Source organism: Pseudorca crassidens, chromosome 10 (assembly GCF_039906515.1).
Source record: "Pseudorca crassidens isolate mPseCra1 chromosome 10, mPseCra1.hap1, whole genome shotgun sequence".
NCBI lineage: Eukaryota > Metazoa > Chordata > Mammalia > Artiodactyla > Delphinidae > Pseudorca > Pseudorca crassidens.
Window position 1 is genome coordinate 21,807,486 of NC_090305.1, and position 20,470 is coordinate 21,827,955.

Here is a 20,470-nt window from a genome sequence, read left to right on the forward strand (position 1 = left end):
CAAATTTAAGAATACAAATCATGACTCCAGTCCTCACTTAACTCAGGCTGAGCTCAAGCTTTGATTTTAAAATAAGTTCTGGGTCTTCCTTCCAAGTGGGATTTGGTAGTCATTAATAAACGTAAACGTATCTCTGCCATGAAGATGGTGGACAAGGTCCTTTTTAAGGAGTTAACAAGAGGAGCGTGAGAAGTAGGGAAACTTCACCAAGGGGTAAAGATAAAGAGGGCGGAAGTGAGAATGATAGGAGAGAGGGTATCAAGATGCTTAACGGCAAGTAACCATGTAGAGAAGGGAGTGTTTGAACAGTAGAGGGATTCATTGATGCGAATTCCTCTTTTTACGTTCCCACGGGGCTCAGGATGGGGAATGTAAATCCTGACAACAGGCGCGGCCACGCCCCCTTTATCCGCTCTTGCGAAGAGGCCATCACGCAGCCTCAACCAAAACAGTGGCCTCACAGCCCACATGCTGATTGGGTTTTCTTCTGGCAAGCGCCGGAAGCGGAAGTCGTGCGCCGGACCGTTGCTAGAGCGCTTGCGTGGTCGGGGATCGCCGTCAGTCCCGGTCTTTGTAGTAACTGCCCTTGTGAAAGCGCGGCTTATGGTGACAGTGTCCCGGTCGCGCTACCCCGAGGACACCCCAGCCTCTAGGAGACGGCGACGCAGCTCGTCGGGGAGCCTGCCTTCCGCGCAGACCAGACCATCCCCGTGGGGGCAGCGGTTCCCAATCCCACTCGCACTCCCGCGGCCGCGAGGGCCTCAGGCCTCAGTGGGGTGGGTCGGGCGTCGGCGCTCCTTGTACCTTTAGCCGCTCTGGATCTCGGGAGCGGCCCACCAGGCTCCGCAACTACGCTTTCTCGTCCTCTTCTGTCTACTATGGCGGATACCGCTACCATCACCACCACTATGCGGGCGAGAGGCAGTGGGCGGAAGACTATGAGAAGGAGAAGGAGGAGAGCTATCGTCAGGGGAGGCTGAAAGAGAGAGAAAGGACTGGGGAGTTGGGAGCACCTGAGGTGTGGGAGCTGTCTCCAGAGTTTCCTGAGCCAGATTCTGGTGAACACACCCCAGTTGAGGATGAAGAGGTAAAGACTAAGAAGAACAGCAGTTCACGTTCCCGCTCCGAAGAAAAAAGGAAAAAGGCCAGTAGTTCAAAAAATAAGAAAAGAAAGAAAAAGTCCAAAGGAAAACAGAGGAAATATTCTGATAATAGCGACAGTAATTCAGACTATGACACTAGCTCTGATGATGATAAAAAGAGAGCAACAAAAGCCAAGAAAGAGAAGAAAAAGAAGCACAGAGCTAAAAAGCCCAAGAAAAAGACGAAGAAGACTAAAAAAGAATCCAGTGTCAAAAGCTGTAAGGATTCAGAAGGGGAGTTGCCAGAAGATACCTGGATTGAGCAGTCAAAAGATTGCAGATAACATGGCTCTAATAGGTCCAGAGGCACCTATAATACACACCTCTCAAGATGAGGAACCTTTGAACTACGGCCATGCTCTGCTTCCAGGTGAAGGTACAGCTATGGCTGAGTATGTAAAAGCTGGAAAGCGTATCCCACGAAGAGGTGAAATTGGGCTGAGAAGTGAAGAGATTGCTTCTTTTGAATGCTTAGGTTATGTTATGAGTGGTAGCAGGCATTGCAGAATGGAGGCTGTGCGACTGCGTAAAGAGAACCAGATCTATAGTGCTGATGAGAAGAGAGCCCTTGCATCCTTTAACCAAGAAGAAAGACGGAAGAGAGAATAAGATTCTAGCTAGTTTCAGAGAGATGGTGTACCGAAAGACAAAAAGGAAAGATGACAAATAACTTTTGTTCTATAGCTGGACTTTTAAGAATTTTATCTGACCAAAATTAAAAGGCTTTATGATGCTGCTGTACCTACTATAAGTTCCTCAAGAAAAAAACTGCTTTTTGAGATCTCTTTAGCAATCTATTTTTTGTTATTTTTAATTCTAAAAGTAAAATGTGCACGTTTTTAAAAATATTCAAACACTACAGGAGGAAAGTCAGTAAAATGTAAGTCTTTTACCCCAGCCCCTGATCCTTCTCCCCAAAGAAATCTCTTTTTGGAATCTTCTATATCTGTCCATAAGTTCTGTGTATATACAGGCATGTACGTTGCAGGCTAAAAATTGGATCTGTTAACCTGAAGGGTTTTTTGTTTTTTTCCCTGTTGCTCCGACTTTTCTCTCTTTGAGGGCTTCATTGCCTCATGGAGCCGTTCATTTACCCCAGGGAGAACCAGAAGAACCCCAGAAAGAACAAAGGATTCAATTGAGTGTATATTTCTGGTTTCCATTTAACACTGAGTTAAAAAGTAGAGGTTTATTGGCTCATTTTCCTCTTCAGGCTGGTTTCCCTTAAATAACGAAAAGGCTGCCAAAGTTCCTGAGTTTGGTTATATATTTTCCTGGTCCACCTATGAAGAGAGAACATTTTTGTCCTGGCATTCCAAACAAGAATACGAGATGCAGCCTAATTAGATTAGCTTAGGTCACATGCCCTTCCTCACAAAAGGAATTGTTGCAAGGGAAATAGAATGGCCTACTCCTGAATCTGCAGGTTTTGTCACCCTAATGGGCTACATGGGCAAGGAATGGATACCTGAGTGAAAATCAGAGTAATGTTGGGAAGGGGGGGTAGGCAACCAACAAATGCCCACTACAGTTTTGAATGATTTTTTTTTTTAATATAGACTAGAGAGTACAGGTGCTGAAAGCCAAAGTTTTCTTGAAGAAAAGCTTGGCTTTGACTTAGAAGCCGAGTACCTGATTGAAGGGGTGATAGGATTTATCCATAAAAATAGACATAAAAAAGATAACGATCCAGAGTGTTGAGTATTCCAAAGAGTAGATTAGGCACCAGCTAGACTAGGAGGAGAAAGAACAAAATGAGAATAAAGGAGGAGCTCATGAAAAGGAGATCAGATCAGGTGGGACCAGGTGGGCAAGAGAGTTAGCATTGAGAGACTGGCTAGCACCAATGCTGGAAAAGACTTTTAGAGTGAGCTCCACTCATGTTCTGTGGTAAGGCTTTTGTTGTCATCCAGTGACATCTTCCTGAACTCTGAGACTTCAGCGCTAACCAAGCTAATTTGGATAAGCCCCTTTTCAAGGCTCCAGACCCTGGTAACCCCACAGAGCTGAAGGAGAAGGAGTGCAGTTCTAGAATCTGGCAGGGCAGAGTGATGTAGAAGGGCACTTTTACCCCAGTATGTGACTTGATTGACACTGGACCACACTAGCTTGAGATTTTCCCCAAAGAGAGTTGGGTGAAAGCCGCCTTGTTACCTATGTATATTTCCATTTTTAGAAACAAACCGTACCACACTATACAGATGGATCTATACCTTGCTTTTTTCACTAAACAATATATATTGGAGATATTTTATATCAATGCATGTAAATCTATCTCTTTTTAATGACTTTATAATATTCTATTGTATGGAAGAACCATGTTTTATCCAATGTTTAAGATGTTTTCTGTATTTTGGTATTATACAATACTTGCAGTGAAAATCTTTGTGGATGTATGAGAGTATTATCTGTATCATACTCATCTAGAAATAGAATTAATTATTGGGTCAAAAGTCCTTTGGGTCATCTAAAAATGGCCATCTAGAAGTGGAATTATTAAATCAAAGGGAAGATATTTATAAGTGCTTTCTATGTGCTAGGCACTATAGCAGATATTAGGGATAAACCAAACAGCAAGTTAGGCTTGATCCCTGTCATCAAAGAATTTTACATGCTACTGGGATACTTGTAACTCATGGCTGTAATGCAACAGTGCCTCTGATCATATAGAAAAGGAAGCTTTTATTTTAAATATCCTATGAATGGACCTGATGGAAACATACAGACGACAGTTTTGTTTACAAAAATGAGGATAATCCTGGAAAATGAAAATCTCAAGTTCGAAAATTGATTTGTATTATTAGTGAAATGTAGCTCTGTCCTGGTAAAAATTGCATTTTGATTTGTTCTCACCTTATCTACCTCTACCCCTTCCAAAAGATACAAACAGACTACATAAAAATGCACACCTTGAATTTTTGTTGAAAAACTCTTGTTTGTCAAGCTACGTTAAGTGTATTTATTTTCATGGGATAAACAACGCAATGCCAATAATCTCAGCCTTGATAATATGAGTGACATTTAAGAAGCCAGCCATGGTAGGGAGTTTGAAAGGGGGTAAATGAATTAGAATACATTTACTTCCTTTTAAAATTAAAATTTATGTTTACTCCTTGCATAATTTTTTTGGGGGAAAGCACTAATTTATAAATTTGAAAAATCAGTTGTATGTTTTCCCTTCAGGACAGAATATTAACTTCTAATTAGTAAAATATTTGCATTGACTGGATTTGTTAGCCTAAGGAAAAGTTTGTTTTTTGTTTTTTTTGTGTGGTACGCGGGCCTCTCACTGTTGTGGCCTCTCCCGTTGCGCAGCACAGGCTCCGGATGCGCAGGCTCTGCGGCCATGGCTCACGGGCCCAGCCGCTCCGCGGCATGTGGGATCGTTGCGGACCGGGGCACGAACCCGTGTCTTCTGCATCGGCAGGCGGACTCGCAACCACTGCGCCACCACGGAAACCCAGGAAAAGCTTTTAAGTAAATATATTTTACTTTAATTTTTTTGTTTGTTTGTTTTGCGGTACGCGGGCCTCTCACTGTTGTGGCCTCTCCCGTTGCGGAGCACAGGCTCCGGACGCGCCGGCTCAGAGGCCATGGCTCACGGGCCCAGCCGCTCCGCGGCATGTGCCACCAGGGAAGCCCTACTTTAACTTTTAAAAGATATTTTCGAGCTCTGACCCTCAAGGAGAAGGTAACTCTCCTGATGATAGAATTTTTTTTCTTTCCTGTTATGAAAATTTCAGGCTTGAAACAATATGAATTATGTCATAAAACCATGGTTAGTATGATATTTGTTTCAAAATTATCAATGATGAAACCAAAGTTTGTTCAGGTTTTTTTTTTTTTTTTTTTTTTTTTTTTGCGGTACACGGGCCTCTCACTGTTGAGGCCTCTCCCGTTGTGGAGCACAGGCTCCGGACGCGCAGGCTCAGCGGCCATGGCTCATGGGCCCAGCCGCTCCGCGGCATGTGGGATCCTCCCGAACCGGGTCACGAACCCGTGTCCTCTCCATCGGCAGGCAGACTCTCAACCACTGCGCCACCAGGGAAGCCCTGTTCAGGTTTTTTAAAGGGTTTATTTTGTTCACAGACTATAAAAATACAGTGTGTGATGAGGTGGGCAAGAGAGGGAATATTTGTTTTCTTCTGCAGAATTTATTTTTGTAGTGATATATGATCCCCTCACCCCCATACATTGCAGAGAATAATCGTTGATTATTCTCTCCCATAGTAATAGACAGACTGTAACTGAGCAGGACCCTATGGGGCCTCCCCAGGACAGACACCTCCCCCATATCCTCTGCTGTGGCTCCTCTCTGAAGTATAGATACATAGATAATAGTATCTGATGCATTCTTCCTGAGTTGTTTTACAGATGCTAAAATTACCACCAAATGGAAGAAATTAACTACTTGATGATCATGAGCCCCCAGACCTACAGGCTCCTAAGAACTGATAATGTTAACCGCCCTGTTACCGCAACACCAACCAATCAGAGAAGTGTGCAGGAGCTTGACCACCGTCACCTGGCTTTTAAAAAAATGCTTTGCTGAAAACCTTTGGGGAGTTGGGGGTGTTTTGAGCACGGACCACGCGTTCTCCTTGCTTGGTCCTGCAGTAAACCTTTCTCTGTTCCAGACTCCGACGTTTTGGTTGGTTTGGCCTCACTGTTCGTCCAGCTCACGAACTTGCGTTTTGTAACAATTGTGAATTTTTTATTACCTTAAACCCTTCAATACAAATATACGTTCATTGTTCAATTTAATCTTCAAAATACTTCGACATTTCTTTTTTCCACTGTATTTGATGACTTTTTAAATTGGGAAGACATGGTAATATATGTGTCCGTGTTTTAATTACGTGAGTAAGCAAAGTGGAACGCCAGCTGTTTGTGATAACAGTAAAGTGAGCTGGCCCGTTTTTTACATGAATAAAATAAATTTCGGCTTAAAAAATGAAAAAACAGTAAGCGCACAACGGGACGCCCCTCTCAGCTGCGGGGCTTGGAGAACGTTCAGCCAACCGTTGCGAGCTTGGCCGCCTCCTGCGAGGCGGGAGCAGAAGGCCATCGAGCCGCGGTCCTCCCGCAGTCCTAGAGCGACGCTAAAGTGAACCGCGGAGCGAGAGTCGGAGATCAGCAAAGAGCTAAGACGGAGCTTGACAGCGTTTGGCCCTTCCTGCCGGTCGTTGGAGCGGTGAGTGGTGACTGTGCCCCAGCTTGGGGAGGAACTGCAGCCCGTGGGCTGGGGATTAACTGATTCCCTGAGGGTGGAAGTGCAGGGAAGCCTTACCCGACAGAGAGGCCGTGTGGACTTGGGGCGGGGGCGGGCGAGAGGTGTCAATCCTGGGCCCTAGGAGGGGAATGATGCTGTGGATCTAGTTATTGGGGCACAACCTTCTGCTGCATATTTTTCATCCACTGAGCTCAGTTTTAAATACCTATTAAAGGTAAACCTTGGTAACATTTGAGCAGAAACCTGAGGGAGGTTAAAAGATCTGTGTGGCCTTTGGGGGTACGAATTTTCTAAGCAGGGGGGAACAGCAAGTGCAAAGGCCCTAAAGCGGGAGCTTGCTTAACATGTTCGAGGAATAGCAGGGAGACCAGCGTGGTTGGAGCGCAGTGAACAAGGGGGAAGTGTGTAGAAGATGATATCAGAAAGATTGGGGGGTGGGAGGAGGCCTATAGAAAAAGTGGGCATTGTATTGTGTAAGGAATTTGGTCATTTCTTGGCGTGAAGAGTTGTCGGAAAATTTTAAGCAAAGGAAAAACAGCTGACATGTTTTAAAGCATCTACAGCTGGGAACTCATGATGAGAACAGACTGTAGGAAGGCAGGAAAAAAGCCGGTCCCAGTTTGAAGGCTGTCAGGCAGGGAGAATTCTCTCTTACTTGGGGAAAGTCAGCCTTTTTTTTTTTTTTTTTTCTATTCTGGCCTTCAGCTGATTGGATGAAGCCCACTCACATTAATGAGCGCGATCTGCTTTACTCAGTCGACTGATTTAAATGTTAATCTCATCCAAAAACGCCTTTACAGAAACACGAGAGTAACGTTTGGCCAAATATCTGCGTACTCGGTGGCCCAGTCAAGTTGTCACATAAAATTAACCATTTTTATTTCCTGTCTAAGAATCATTACTTTCGCAGACTTTTTTTTTCAGTTTCATTAAGAGTTCCATTGCCCCTTGAACAATGCCGGGGTTAAGGGCTCCTACCCCCAGTGCAGTCGAAAATCTGAGTATAACTTTACAGTCAGTCCTCTGTATTCACAAGGCCGCATCGCAGATTCAGCCAACTGCAGATTCAGCCAACTGCAGATTCAGCCTATTTATTGAAAAAAAAAAAATCCATGTATCAGTATAAGTGGACCTGTGCAGTTCAAACTTGTGTTGTTCAAGGGTCAACTGCAGCAGGATTGGCTTTTTGAATTATAAGTCCATTTTTGACAGAAAAATATCAGCTGGGAGTGCTACTCTAATACACATTCAGGAATATATAACAGCTGGGTGATATTTTTCAGCTAGCTGTTATATATTTGGAATTTGGAACCTAACTGGCCGCAGCCACTAACTGAGCCTCACGCATATTGGTTCAGAAGTGTGTGCCAGCAATTGGCAGACACTAGTCACTGATTTCTAGAGTCACTCAAGAGTTGTCAAAATCAAGAATGCTCACTCTACACATACCAAGAGCCTGTTTCAAAGGACGATGGTGGAATTCTCTGAGTTCAGTTTTGACATGTTGGGTTTGAAAGGCTTTTGTAAGGTATCCAGAAACCAGATAGCCAGAAGGAAATATAGATCTGGCACTCTTGATGTATCTGGGCTGAAAAATAAAGAAGTCATCAGCATAAAGATAGTAATTGAACTTACAGACGTACCTGTCCTCTACATTACCCCCTCCTATCTTATGTCCTATTTCTCTCCTTCCTTTCAATGTCCTATTTTTTGAAAGTAATTTTTGCTTACTCTTGCCATTTTCTCATTCTCCTGTGGCAAGGTGACTGTCCTCCCTATCCCATGACCAGAATTGCCTTCACAGAGGTCACAATGACCTCTTTGTTTTTTAATTAAGTGCATATGTCAGTTCGTAGGTGAACGCACCTTCCTATAACATTTCACTCTCGAACACTGCCTCTTTATAATTCCAGTTATAAATCAGTCAGTTGCTATTCTTTTTCTGGGGGTGGGGGGATGTTCCAGTGCAGACCAGAAAACCTGCTAAACAAATTCTAAAAGAGCTGTACCACTATTTAGTTACTATTCTTTACAATTATTATCTCATTTACCTCAAAACATCTCTGTGAATTAGATATTACCTTCATTTTACAAATGAGTAAACAAACAGTGTAAGTGACAGAGCTAGACTAGAACCCAGGCCTGTCTGAGGCCCAGGCTCTTTCCATCACTCCACACTTACAGAAACAGATCCCCTTGGCCTTCTAGATACTACTATCCTTGTTTTCCTACCTCTGCAGTTGTTCCTTCTTACTTCTCTTCCTTACATGTAGGTGTTTCCCAGGGTTCCAGCCCACTTAGCCTTTTCCCAGCCGTAACTAACAACTACCCTGAACATGTGAGGTTTTCCAACAGTTCTGTGCTCAGACTTTTCTGTCTGAAAAACCCTTTCCCGATTTTCTTGCCTAACTTTCACTTGTCTTGTAAGAGTCAGAAGGACTCACCTCCAGAAAACCTTTTCTTTCTTTCTTTTTTTTTTTTTTTGCTATTTAATTGCTTTATTAGCTTTACATTTTCCCATGCAAATGGGTGAAACTCTACTGTTGACAGAAACTTAGATTGGGTGCCCAGGCAACCTCCAGTGAGAAGCTGGTAACACAGAACCCACCTGACACATGGAAATTACATAAGGTTCACAGCAAACGGATCAGTAAAGGCATATCAGGAAAATGTAAGGAAAAGGAGAATGAAAATGGGAATCACAGTATTAATCTCGTGGAAAATGGCAGGAGTCAAGGCATAAGGCAAAATTCATCATGATGGTCATGGTGATTAGAGAGCTCCCCCATAAGGATACGCAGACAGTTCCTCAACTGCAGCTCCCTAAGTTTTCTCCTGATTTCTCTCATCTCCATGAACATTTCCATATCATCTCCATCTCCACCCATCCCATCGTTGACCTGCCTCTTGGGTATGGCCCATGGGAAATTAGGGGCAAGTCGGCGAGCCTGTCCCTGTCTATTATTTCCTGCTGGCTGGTGGCCTTCGCCCCCTCCCAAAGGGCGGTCTTGCTCTGCATTCTGCACAGGCTGCTCCACTTCTCCGTTTTCCTGGACCTATCCTCGCTGCCTCCTGCTCTTGATTCTTGCCACAAGTGCGCCTCCTAGACGCTTAGTCCCGCAGACCTGCAAGGGGCCGGGGTGGGGGCAGGGGGCTTCAGAAAGCCTTTTCTGACCTGCTAATTCACTTGAGATTTCTTACGGAGCAGAGAGCTGTAAAGGCCAAGGAGTTCTTTTATCTCTGTGTCTCAGCAACTAAGAGAGTCTGGCACATTGTAGACAATCTGTAAATGAGATGAGTTATGAATATCCATATATTCTTTTATTTAATTCTGAAACTGGCTTTAATTAATGAACCTACAAGCAGTTTTACTCATTTTGTGTCTTTTTTCCCCTCTCAACATTTGGAGAATTTTCAAATCTACTGAAAATTTGAAAGAGTAGTATAATTAATACAATATACCCCTCATATAGCAGCAGCTGTGAACTTCCTGCTACATTTGTGTTCTCTCTCTCTCTCCACACACCGCCCCCCATAATCCCCCCTCCCCAAAACATTTGAAAATAAGTTTTAGTACCATCTCCTGAGAATAAGGATATTCTCTTACGTGACCACCTGAGAAAACTCTTAAGATCTACACACTTTTTCTGTAAAGGGCCAGATGGTAAATGTTTTGAGCTTTGCAGGTGATACGATCTCTATGGCAACTACAGTTGACCCTTGAACAGAAGGGTTTGAACTGCATGGGTCCACTTATGTGCGGATTTTTTCAATAAATATATCAATAGTATCAATACCTGTGTTTTCATTTTATAGATCTTTAAGTGTGGGGAAAAGTTTGTGTTTGATTAGAGATCACAATATGTGGAGTCAAAAGAACTAGAGTTTGAATCCTGATCCTATCCAAGCTGTTTCAGCTTCCTACCCTTGGTCATCTACCAGTTCCTTTTGTGTTTGAGGCAGAAATAGTAAGTAGTATACGGATTTTTGACTACACAGGGGTCAGTGCGCCATTGTTCAAGTACTCAGTCCTGCAGTGTATTGTGAAAGCAGATGTAAACACTATCTAAACAAATGGGTTTGGCTGTATTCCAGTAAAGTTTTATGTACAAAAACAGCCTTTGGGCCCTATTTGGTCGGCTGGGCCATAGTTTGCATATATATATATTATTCATATTCAGATTTCTGAATTCTTCAAAACATATTTGTATCTTTTTTTTAACTTAAGAGCAAATTTCACACATTGCATTTTGCTGTATCTCTTTAATCTAGAAAAATACCTTCCCCACACCTTCTTTTTATTTTCACGATATTGATTGTTTGGAAGAGTACATGCCTATTGTAGAGAAGCTGCATTCTGGACATTCTGGATTTATCTGAAAGTTTCCTCATTGTTAGATTCATGTTAAACACTTTTAGTAAAAATGCTACCTAAGTGATAAGGCACAAGCTCAGTTGTCTTGCTGTTGGTGTTACTAGGTTTCATTTGATTAAGTTTGTGACTGCCAGATAGCTCCACTCTTCCCCTTGTAATTCATAAGCAATCAGTGTGGTGATTCTCTGAGACTATAAGCTTGTCCTTTCCCCGTACTCCTTTCACCCAATGATTTCACCCATTTGTGGTCCTTGATTGAAACAGTTATTTCCTCAAGGGCTACAAAATGGTGATTTTTTCAAATCTGTTATTCCTGCTATGTTAGCTGGTAGTCTTCTGTAAAACAGAGTCTTCTCATTTTGTATGGTTGTTTCAGAGAGAAAAAAAAAGGATAGTAATTATTGGAAATGTATAAACCCAACAAAGGGGTGTTGCTATTGTTGTTATTATCATTACTACTACTATACTATTACTGTTTCTGTGATTCTTGTTATTACATTTTCAGGGGTATCCCTGAGGAGGCAGTCAAAAGAAAGTTCTCCAGAACAGAGAGAGCAGTCTGAAGCTGGGGATGGCAACAGCATTGGTAACCACTCCTTCCCCGGCTCCTCTGAATCTGAAGAAGGAGGGACTTCACTTAGTGAAGGAGGATAACCGCTCTTCTCGGGAACAGGGGGCCAAGCTGCAAGGAAACGGCGCAGGCCTCGGGCAGGAGCCACTGTGCAAACAGTTCAGGCAGTTGCGCTATGAAGAGACCACAGGACCTCGAGAAGCGCTGAGCCGGCTCCGGGAGCTCTGCCGACAGTGGCTGCGGCCCGACGCCCACACCAAGGAGCAGATCCTGGAGCTGCTGGTGCTGGAGCAGCTCCTGACCATCCTGCCCGAGGAGCTGCAGGCCCGGGTGCGGGAGCATCACCCAGAGAGTGGGGAAGATGTGGTTGTTGTACTGGAGGATTTGCAGCCAGAACTGAGAGGAACAGAACAACAGGTGGTAAGGGTCAGATGTGCTCTTTTGTAGGAAAGCAGGAATTGAGACCTCTGGCCAGAGCGGTGGCCATGAGCTCACCAGTGGGAGAATCGCTAAGCTTTGGTTCAGTTTCTTTTCAGTCTGGCTGTTCATTGCTGAAGGTCTTACCTCAGCCTTACCTGTCTCTGGTGGGAGGAAACTGAATGTGCTCCAGCTTCTCCAGCCTCTTTTCTTTGCCCTTCTGTGGTTTCTCTTTGCTCTCTTTTCTAACATAGAAGTGTTTTTCTGAACAGCAGTTTCCTCCTAAACCCACGTGTACCTAATCATCCCTAGGACCCAAACCAGGCAAAGAAACAGAAAATGCTTGTGGAGGAGACGGCCCCTCTGAAAGCAGTGCTGAAGCAGCAGGTCCAGCCTGAGGGTGAAATTCCCAAGCCCAAGAGACAGAAGGGTAAGAAGTAGACTGCATCTTCCTGCATGTGAGATGTGGTGGGCTTCATGGTCCCCCCCGCACCCGAGGCCCTGCTCAGCACACTTGGCATTTTGCGTCTTATTCTTGTTTTGAGTCAGGTTTACTGAGGTGTAAATTACATGCAGTAAAATTCACTCTTTGTAAGTGTACAGGCCAATGACTTTTCACAAACATGAAATAATTGTACTTGTCTAATGATCACCACAATCAAGATATAAAAGTTTCCATCACCCCAGACATTTCCTTTTCCCCTAATCCTTCTTTCTGTTTTTGGATGTTTCTAGTTTGGGTGTTTTTTGTTTTGTTTTGTTTTTGCGGTACGTGGGCCTCTCACTGTTGTGGCCTCTCCTGTTGCTGGAGCACAGGCTCCGGACGCGCAGGCTCAGTGGCCATAGCTCACGGGCCCAGCCGCTCCGCGGCATGTGGGATCTTCCCAGACTGGGGCACGAACCCGTGTCCCCTGCATCGGCAGGCGGACTCTCAACCACTGCGCCACCAGGGAAGCCCTGGGGTTTTTTTTTGTTCAGTTAAAACTGAATGCTTCTCCTGTGTAGACGTTCACCTTCCTCTTCTCCCCATTACTGTCGGGGTGAATTAAAAAAGGAGTGCTAGTTTCTTACCCAAGGCAAAGAATTCCAGCCACATGATTCATTACTCATTTTTTCTTACCACATTCAAATTACTGTAAACGACTACTGTCTTTTACTTCTAAATGTTACCTGAATTATTTTATTTTGCTCTACCATATTTTCGTTGACTCTGAATTTCTCTTTCTAATTTCTATCCCTTTCATTTTCTCCTCTTTCCAGTCTGACACAAGCCCTGCTTCTCTTTTTGTTTTACTGTCTGTCATTTTAGTGCTTCCACTGAAGTTAAATTACCTCCTGTTCATTCTCTGTCATTTAAACACATTCATTAATGTTGCTCTCCTCGTTAAAGCCCTTCAGTGAGCTAAGTAATGTTATTCTTTCAATTTTTTTTGATGTTTGAAAAATTCCATAATAAAAAGTAAAAAATAAAAACCAACCCACCACCTTCAGTGACTCCCAATAGCCTTTAACAAAGGCCTCACACGGCATGTTCTGGCATTTGCAGACCTTGCAGCCCCATGTCCACTAGCATCACCAGCTTGCTCCGATTTGCTTGAGACTTTTAGCTCCAGCTGTTGCATGTGCTGGGAAACCCCTTAGTCCTAGACACATTGGGCTAATTAATCGCCCTTTGTCCCACCTGATCACACTGTGTGTTCCCCTCATGTTGAGTTGCATTCCATTTCCCATTTGCTCCTCTTCTGTCTGGAATACTTTTTCCTCACTCTCCCTGGCTAATTCCTCCTCATCCTTCAGGACCTAGCTTAGATATCACTTTCTTTGTCCTTCCCTAATTTCTCCAAGTCTGGATCAGTTTCCCCACCTGTGCTGCTAGAGCTCCAAGTTTTCTCCTACCACGGAACTGATCGTATTATATTAGAGTTGCTGGTTTACTTCTCTTTTTCTCCCACCAGACCAAAAGGGCATGGGCTTTGTTTTGTTTCCTGAGTCTGCTACTGTCCCTGGACTAGAGTAGACCTTCAGTAAATGTCTATTTGATGAATGGCTGATTTCAATTCTAAAGGCTCCTTTTACCTACTACCTACTCCCCCTGCTCAATTTCTGAGTCTGCTTCAAAAGTCCACTTCTTCTGGAAGCTTTCTGAGTAAAGTCACTGAAAGAGAGAGGCCTACCTTTTCTAAACAGCCTTGCAGAAATGAATTTATGCCGTGTAATCAGTGATGGGTGTTTAAGTATGAAAAATAGATTTAGCAATAGTAGATTCTTGAAACTGTTCCTTACCCTCTAGATCTGTTGAAAATGTTATTTTATATTCTTCTTTTATTTATTTACTTTTGGCTGCATTGGGGTCTTCGTTGCTGCATGCGGGCTTTCTCTACTTGTGGCGAGTGGGGGCTACTCTTCGTTACGGTGCACGGGCTTCTCATCGCGGTGGCTTCTCTTGTTGCGGAGCACGGGCTCTAGGTGCGCGGGCTTCAGTAGTTGTGGCGTGCAGGCTCAGTAGTTGTGGCTTGTGGGCTCTAGAGTGCAGGCTCAGTAGTTGTGGTGCACGGGCTTAGTTGCTCCATGGCATGTGGGATCTTCCCGGATCAGGGCTCGAACCCGTGTCCCCTGCATTGGCAGGCGGATTCTTAACCACTGCGCCACTAGGGAAGCCCCATTATTTTATATTCAAGTTCAGGTTGTTTTTCAGTTTTGGAGGCCCCTGCCTCCCCTTTTAGTTGTGTATGTCATTATAAAATCACTGGAAAAGAACCTCTTATTCTCATCCCTTAACTCTCACTCCCTCCCCCATGGAGCCTACTTCATCCTCTTGCAAAAGGCCTTTACACATAGTACATGTTTTTAATCTTCCCTCTCCCGCATGTGCTTTTACTTTCCCTGATGTCTCCTTCCCACACCCTTCACTTTCTCATCTACTCTCACTCATTAAATGATCTGCTGCCTTTATCTTGCTTACACGGGGTAACCCTCATTTGCTTGTTATTAGTGCTGCTTAGATGCTCCCTCTTCTATTTTCTCCATCCATCTCCCCTTTTACTCTCTCATTCTGACTTTGCATCCCCTTTCAGGCTCCTGGACTTAAAAGACTTATCCTATCTACTGTTCCCTCTCACCCTCTTCCCTGTGTGTCTGAGCTAAGGTTTTATTCAGCACACATTGTTATAATTTGCTTACATGTCTTATGTTCCAGACATATAAGCAAATTATTACAACACTGAGATATAATAGCTCCATTGAACCACACAGGAAAGCAGTTACTGCCGTCCAAGGAGATCAGGAAAGGCTAAGACATTTTTGTGGACTTCATGTTACCCTCAAGGCCTTGTGGCCCAGTGTTTTTGATTTATTAGTGAGGAGACTGAGCCCAGAGGAATTACCTAAGATTACGCAGTTAATCATGATAAAATTGGCAGCACGTCTGCATGTCTTCATTTCCAGTTTATTTCTTCATTTCTGGTGCTAGCCCTTTCTTATTGGCCCCAGGGTACTCAGTTGACCTAGCTTTCTAATTTTCCACATGAGGCCATTATCAAGAACATACAGCCATGCCCTTTATGACAGTTTGCTTGCTTGCTAACTTCTGTTTGTGTGTATGTATGTATAGATGTACGTATCACATGATAAACCTCAAACCATTTAAAATAAGTTGCCTCTCACCATAATCCCCCAAAGGCAGCCACTGTTAAACAGTTTCTTATGTATCATTCCATGTATGTTCTATGCAAACACGAGCACCCACAACATTTCCACTTTGCACACATGGCTTGATTCAATTTTTTTCCCTCCTAATTGTAGATTCCTTTCCCTAAGCACCAAAAAACAAGTAACTGGTGGTATATATTTAATGTTTCAGGTGAGGAGACAAGGACTGAGAATGGGAAGCTGGTTGTAGAGACAGACTCCTGTGGAGGAGTGGAATCATCTGGGAAAATATCTGAACCCAAAGATGCTTATTATGAGGACTCTAACTTGGATAGGCAGCAGGACAAGGCCAAGGAGAAGACTGACTATAAATGCTCAGAATGTGGGGAGGGGTTCATCCAGCACTCAGACCTGATTAAGCATGAAGGTTCACACAGGGGAGAAAAGCTCTGTGAATCTGAAGTGTGTCAGAGTTCTAGTCTTACTGGACATCAGAAAATCCACTCTAGAGAGAAGGGTCATCAGTGTCATGAGTGTGGGAAAACCTTTCAGAGAAGTTCACACCTTGTCAGACATCAGAAAATCCATCTTGGCGAGAAGCCTTATCAGTGCAAGGAGTGTGAAAAAGTCTTTAGCCAGAATGCAGGCCTTTTGGAACATCTCAGAATCCATACTGGAGAGAAACCTTACCTGTGTATCCACTGTGGAAAGAACTTTCGGCGCAGCTCTCACCTTAATCGACACCAGAGAATTCACAGTCAGGAGGAGCCCTGTGAGTGCAAGGAGTGTGGGAAAACCTTTAGTCAGGCCCTACTCCTCACCCACCATCAGAGAATCCACAGCCACTCCAAAAGCCATCAGTGTAACGAGTGTGGGAAAGCCTTCAGTTTGACCTCAGACCTTATTCGACACCACAGGATTCACACTGGAGAAAAACCTTTCAAGTGTACCATATGCCAGAAAGCCTTCCGACTAAACTCACACCTTACTCAGCACGTGAGAATCCACAACGAGGAAAAACCGTACGAGTGTAATGAATGTGGAGAAGCCTTCAGACAGAGGTCAGGTCTTTTTCAACATCAGAGATATCACCACAAAGACAAACAGGCTTGATGAGGTGTCCTCTCCTTACGGACCATCAGAGACAGTACATTAACAAGCAAGCCGGCACTTCAGGAAAGGCACTCTAGCCAACTCTGGCAGAGAACTCTTGGGGACCAAGTTGGAGGCTATCTGCCTCCTCTCTCTTTACTTCGTTTTCCTTGTTGTCAGCTTTGGGCCACAGTAATTTGACTCTAGACCCTGGGGGATCAAAGGTAAATAGCATTCTTTACTGCAGGACTTCTCAGAGCCTTTAGCATGCTAAATGCATAGCTATGCATCCCCGAGTAGTAGAGAGCCTCATGATTGAGTGAGGGCTTTAAGTCAGCAATGAATCAAGTGTCCACAGATTTACAGGCTTAAACAGAAAAAGAGCAGGTTGATATTTTCGCATATGCTACAGCAACAGACTCCTATACAATAAAACCAATGATGTTTGGAAATATATCACACTCAAAGGTATCTTAAAGCACAGGTTAATGGTAAACATTTTCACCCACTGGTTTTATTACCCTGCCTGCCCCTAGCATTATCCTCTCCTTCCCTACCCCCAATCAGCATTTTGGAAAGCAAAGATGATCTAATTTTACCATTTCGCAGCCCCATCCCTGCCATAATACCTCATTGATTCAAGTTAGAGAGTAAGGTTTTATTTAGACTATGGAAGAGATTTCATAAGCCATTTGAATGAACTGGGCTGAATTAATCCAAGTAGCAACTGTCTTACTTCATAACTCCAGTGTCAGTATAGTGGCTGCTGCATAGAAACTTCAAAAAATGGGGAAAGAAATTGGACTTTTTTCCTTTAATACTGAGGACAGAATTTTAAAATGCTGCTTGTTCTGGAATTTTGAAAGTCAAATCAGAAAAACAGCTTGGAAGAGATCATGATCTTCATGTTGTGAATGCCAAAATGTCATGGTAATGATGAAGAATATTAAGCTTAGGGAAGTCCACTTCTGAATATATCACCAGAATGATAAACATCACTTGCTGATTGGTGGTAGCTGCTTGGGGTACTTCTCACTCTGTCACGTGAGTGGGAAGACTGGTGAGTCCTCATATTTTGCTGAGGTTTTTGTTCAGCTGAGTATAGTTTAAAAACAACAAAAAAAAGTGGGAATGATGTAATAAAAGTTCGTTTTTCTCTTAAATAGAAAAGGCCAGAGACAGCAGTCCAGCACTGGTAAGGTGGTTTCATGACATCACTAGGGAACCCAGCTTCTGCCTTTCATGCCATCATTCCTTAAGGTCATCATCCTTGATGGCTGCTGAAGCTCCAGCCATCACATGCAAAATGTGGACAAAAGGCAGAAGGACAAAAGAGACTCCTCCTGGTCAGTCAGCTCCCTTTAAGCAGCCTTCCTGTAAATCACTTCAGCGGTTGTATCATAGGCCAAATCTTAGAAAAGGAAAGCTGGAAAGTGTGTCTTATTCTGGGTTGCAGAATGCCCAGCTGAAAATCAGTCTTCTGTCACTAAGAGTAAAGAGGAGAGTGAAGGCTGAAATAGGCACTTGGGGGCCTTTTATATAGATATATTTTTTTAATTATTTTTGGCCGCGTGGGGTCTTCCATTGCTGCGCGCGGGCTTTCTCTAGTTGAGAGGGGGCTACTCTTTGTTGTGGTGGTGAGCTTCTCATTGTGGTGGCTTCTCTTGCTGCGGAACATGGGCTCTAGGCATGCGCTTAGTTGCTCCACGGCATGTGGGATCTTCCTGGACCAGGAATCAAACCAGGGTCCCCTGCATTGACAGGCAGATTCTTAACCACTGCACCACCGGGGAGGTGCCTGGCACTTAGGAGTCTTTGGCCCACTTCCCACTCGGAACTGAGTGGATGCAAGCTGAGCAGAGCAACAGTTAATACCATTATCTGGAGGAGGACCAAATCAGCAGGAGAAGCAGCTGTAATTTTATGAGAAATTAAAGAATTTCATGGAAAGTCAGTCATGTTCCATTGCTTAGGAAACCATAAAGGTATGTGTCTTTATTCTGCCTTTATGAGTAAAATTAAGTTGATAACAGGGATTTTTCCAAGAGTTTTGAGGGGTGTGCTGAGGTTTGTACCTAAACATTTAGCTCCATGTCATAGTTTAAATCTATTTGATTCTGTTCAGTTTAAGGAAAGAACATGGAATATCTTTATTATTCTCATTAAAAAGCAAAGATAATTAAAAGATTCAAAGTATGAACAATTGATATATGCCTTAAATATATGGAAAATTTATTTTGGCTTTCTCTTTTCATGATGATTCCATAGTATAGGTATTATAAGCATTGTAAGTTCATTGACACCTTAACCTAATTCTTCCTTACGGTTCCAAAGGAAATGGTGTTCTCATCTGTACCCTGGGGCAGATCCATAACCACCTGGGCAAAATTTTGGATACAGATATATTTAAAGAACGTGTTTTCCTTATTTATTCCTGAAAATTATAGAAACATTGAACAAAGGGCAAATGTTATAACAGATCTTGACTGGGGTTTTGCTTGCAATGTAAGACATCCTAGACACCCTAAAAGGCAGTTAAAAATCTTTTCAGAGAGCAGAAGTCCAGGAAGACTAACTGTATTGCAGCAATATCTTCTACTGGTCAGCCATTTCTGTTTGGGTCTGCTTTTTTTTTTTTTTAATTAATTAATTACTTATTGGCTGCGTTGGTCTTCATTGCTGCGCGTGGGCTTTCTCTAGTTGTGGCGAGCGGGGGCTACTCTTCGTTGCCCTTGCGGTGTGCGGGCTTCTCATTGCGGTGGCTTCTCTGGTTGCGGAGCATGGGCTCTAGGCACATGGGCTTCAGTAGTTGTGGCATGTGGTCTCAGTAGTTGTGGCTCACAGGCTCTAGAGCGCAGGCTCAGCAGTTGTGGAGCACAGGCTTAGTTGCTCCATGGCATGTGGGATCTTCCGGGTCCCCTGCATTGGCAGGCAGATTCTTAACCACTGCACCACCAGGGAAGTCCCTGGGTCTGCCTTTTTTTTTTTTTTTTTTTTTTTGCGGTACGCGGGCCTCTCCCATTGCGGAGCACAGGCTCCAGACGCGCAGGCCCAGCGGCCATGGGTCATAGGCCCAGATGCTCCGCGGCACGTGGGATCCTCCCAGACCGGGGCACGAAGCGGCATCCGCTGCATCGGCAGGCGGACTCCCAACCACTGCGCCACCAGGGAAGCCCCCTGGGTCTGCTTTTTAAAGAGTTTTTAAAGAATAGTTTTACTGTCAAAATTGAAAGTCTTTTCACATGTTAATTGGTTGGTAAGTAACATGTTAATTCTGATTTTGAACCGCCATGTTCACCTTGGCTGAATTATTCTATTAGATTCTCCTTTTACTCTTAAACAGCAGTGCCCTTAAAAATTAAATAAGGGAGCTGTATATCAAAATTTAAATGCACATGCCCTTTGACAAATAAATTTCAGTGTGTAGTATTTACGCTAGAAATATACTCATAAAACCATGTAAAGATATTCAATGGTGTTCTCTACTTAACAAAGAAAAAATATAGTAGGAATAGTTAAGTAAATTAACCCATACAATGGAATACTAATTAGCTGTTAAAAGATAAAGTGGTATGGAAAGATCTCCAAGCTTTCTTAACTGAAAAAGATAAGGTGCAAAATTATATTGTGATGCCAGAGGTGGTTTAAAATACATACTTATTAAACAGATGTTTAATGAGTGCTACTATGTGGCTGTTAGCGTCCTGGGAAGATATACACAAAATATTAACAATGGTTAAATGGGGAGTGGGATACTTTTCATTTTATAGTTTCTATGCACCTTGTGTTTTAATTGTACATATATGATCTGTATATTTAAGTTTTTAAAATTTGTGCTGCTTGCTGTATTGTAATCGTTATTAATCTGTTCCCCCAGCAGCCTGTGAGGACTCTAAAGACAGAAACTCAGTTTTGTCTTCATCATCGAGTTGGTTTTTAATTGAAATGATTGCAAAAATGAGGGGCAGGCTGGGAACAGCCCCATGGCCTGG

At 43.4% G+C, this 20,470-nt stretch overlaps 3 protein-coding genes, 1 long non-coding RNA gene and 1 other non-coding gene across 6 annotated transcripts; 2 read left to right on the forward strand and 3 right to left on the reverse strand.

Annotated features, from left to right (window-relative positions):
• The first annotated feature begins 550 nt into the window (after positions 1-550).
• Positions 551-3,335, forward strand: NKAPL (NFKB activating protein like). Its single transcript, XM_067752284.1, is given in 4 exon segments — positions 551-714; positions 716-1,408; positions 1,410-1,747; positions 1,749-3,335. Coding segments are annotated over 4 exon segments (1,206 nt in total). The 5' UTR covers positions 551-603; the 3' UTR covers positions 1,813-3,335.
• Positions 3,336-5,916: 2,581 nt separating this feature from the next.
• On the forward strand, positions 5,917-20,324 carry ZSCAN26 (zinc finger and SCAN domain containing 26). 2 transcript variants are annotated; one of them, XM_067752276.1, is made up of 5 exons: positions 5,917-6,336; positions 10,192-10,343; positions 11,256-11,741; positions 12,051-12,168; positions 15,598-20,324. In XM_067752276.1, exons 3-5 carry the CDS (start codon positions 11,322-11,324, stop codon positions 16,497-16,499), a joined length of 1,440 nt encoding a protein of 479 aa, XP_067608377.1. In that variant the 5' UTR covers positions 5,917-6,336; positions 10,192-10,343; positions 11,256-11,321; the 3' UTR covers positions 16,500-20,324. The 2 variants fall into 2 exon arrangements, with proteins under 2 accessions (XP_067608377.1, XP_067608376.1); XM_067752275.1 differs by lacking the exon at positions 10,192-10,343.
• LOC137231747 (uncharacterized) lies at positions 6,665-9,744 on the reverse strand. Its single transcript, XR_010946721.1, has 3 exons — positions 9,551-9,744; positions 7,825-7,963; positions 6,665-7,462 (listed from the first exon to the last, which is right to left on the reverse strand). It is a non-coding gene; the product is annotated as an uncharacterized lncRNA (long non-coding RNA).
• On the reverse strand, positions 7,960-9,431 carry LOC137231594 (protein BEX3-like; the record flags this gene model as incomplete). Its single annotated transcript, XM_067752062.1, has 1 exon — positions 7,960-9,431. A coding segment is annotated over one exon (324 nt), but the record flags the coding sequence as incomplete, so codon positions are not given.
• On the reverse strand, positions 8,328-8,389 carry LOC137233168 (U7 small nuclear RNA). The gene has a single exon (XR_010947338.1). It is a non-coding gene; the product is annotated as a U7 small nuclear RNA (small nuclear RNA).
• Positions 20,325-20,470: the final 146 nt, after the last annotated feature.

What these genes read in the sequence shown, in the direction of transcription:
- ZSCAN26 (XM_067752276.1), top strand. Translation starts at nt 11,322, where the DNA reads ATGGCAACAGCATTGGTAACCACTCCTTCCCCGGCTCCTCTGAATCTG. An exon ending in GAGGAACAGAACAACAGGTG is followed by an intron (nt 11,742 to 12,050) that starts GTAAGGGTCAGA and finishes AATCATCCCTAG; the next exon opens with GACCCAAACCAGGCAAAGAA. An exon ending in CAAGCCCAAGAGACAGAAGG is followed by an intron (nt 12,169 to 15,597) that starts GTAAGAAGTAGA and finishes TTAATGTTTCAG; the next exon opens with GTGAGGAGACAAGGACTGAG.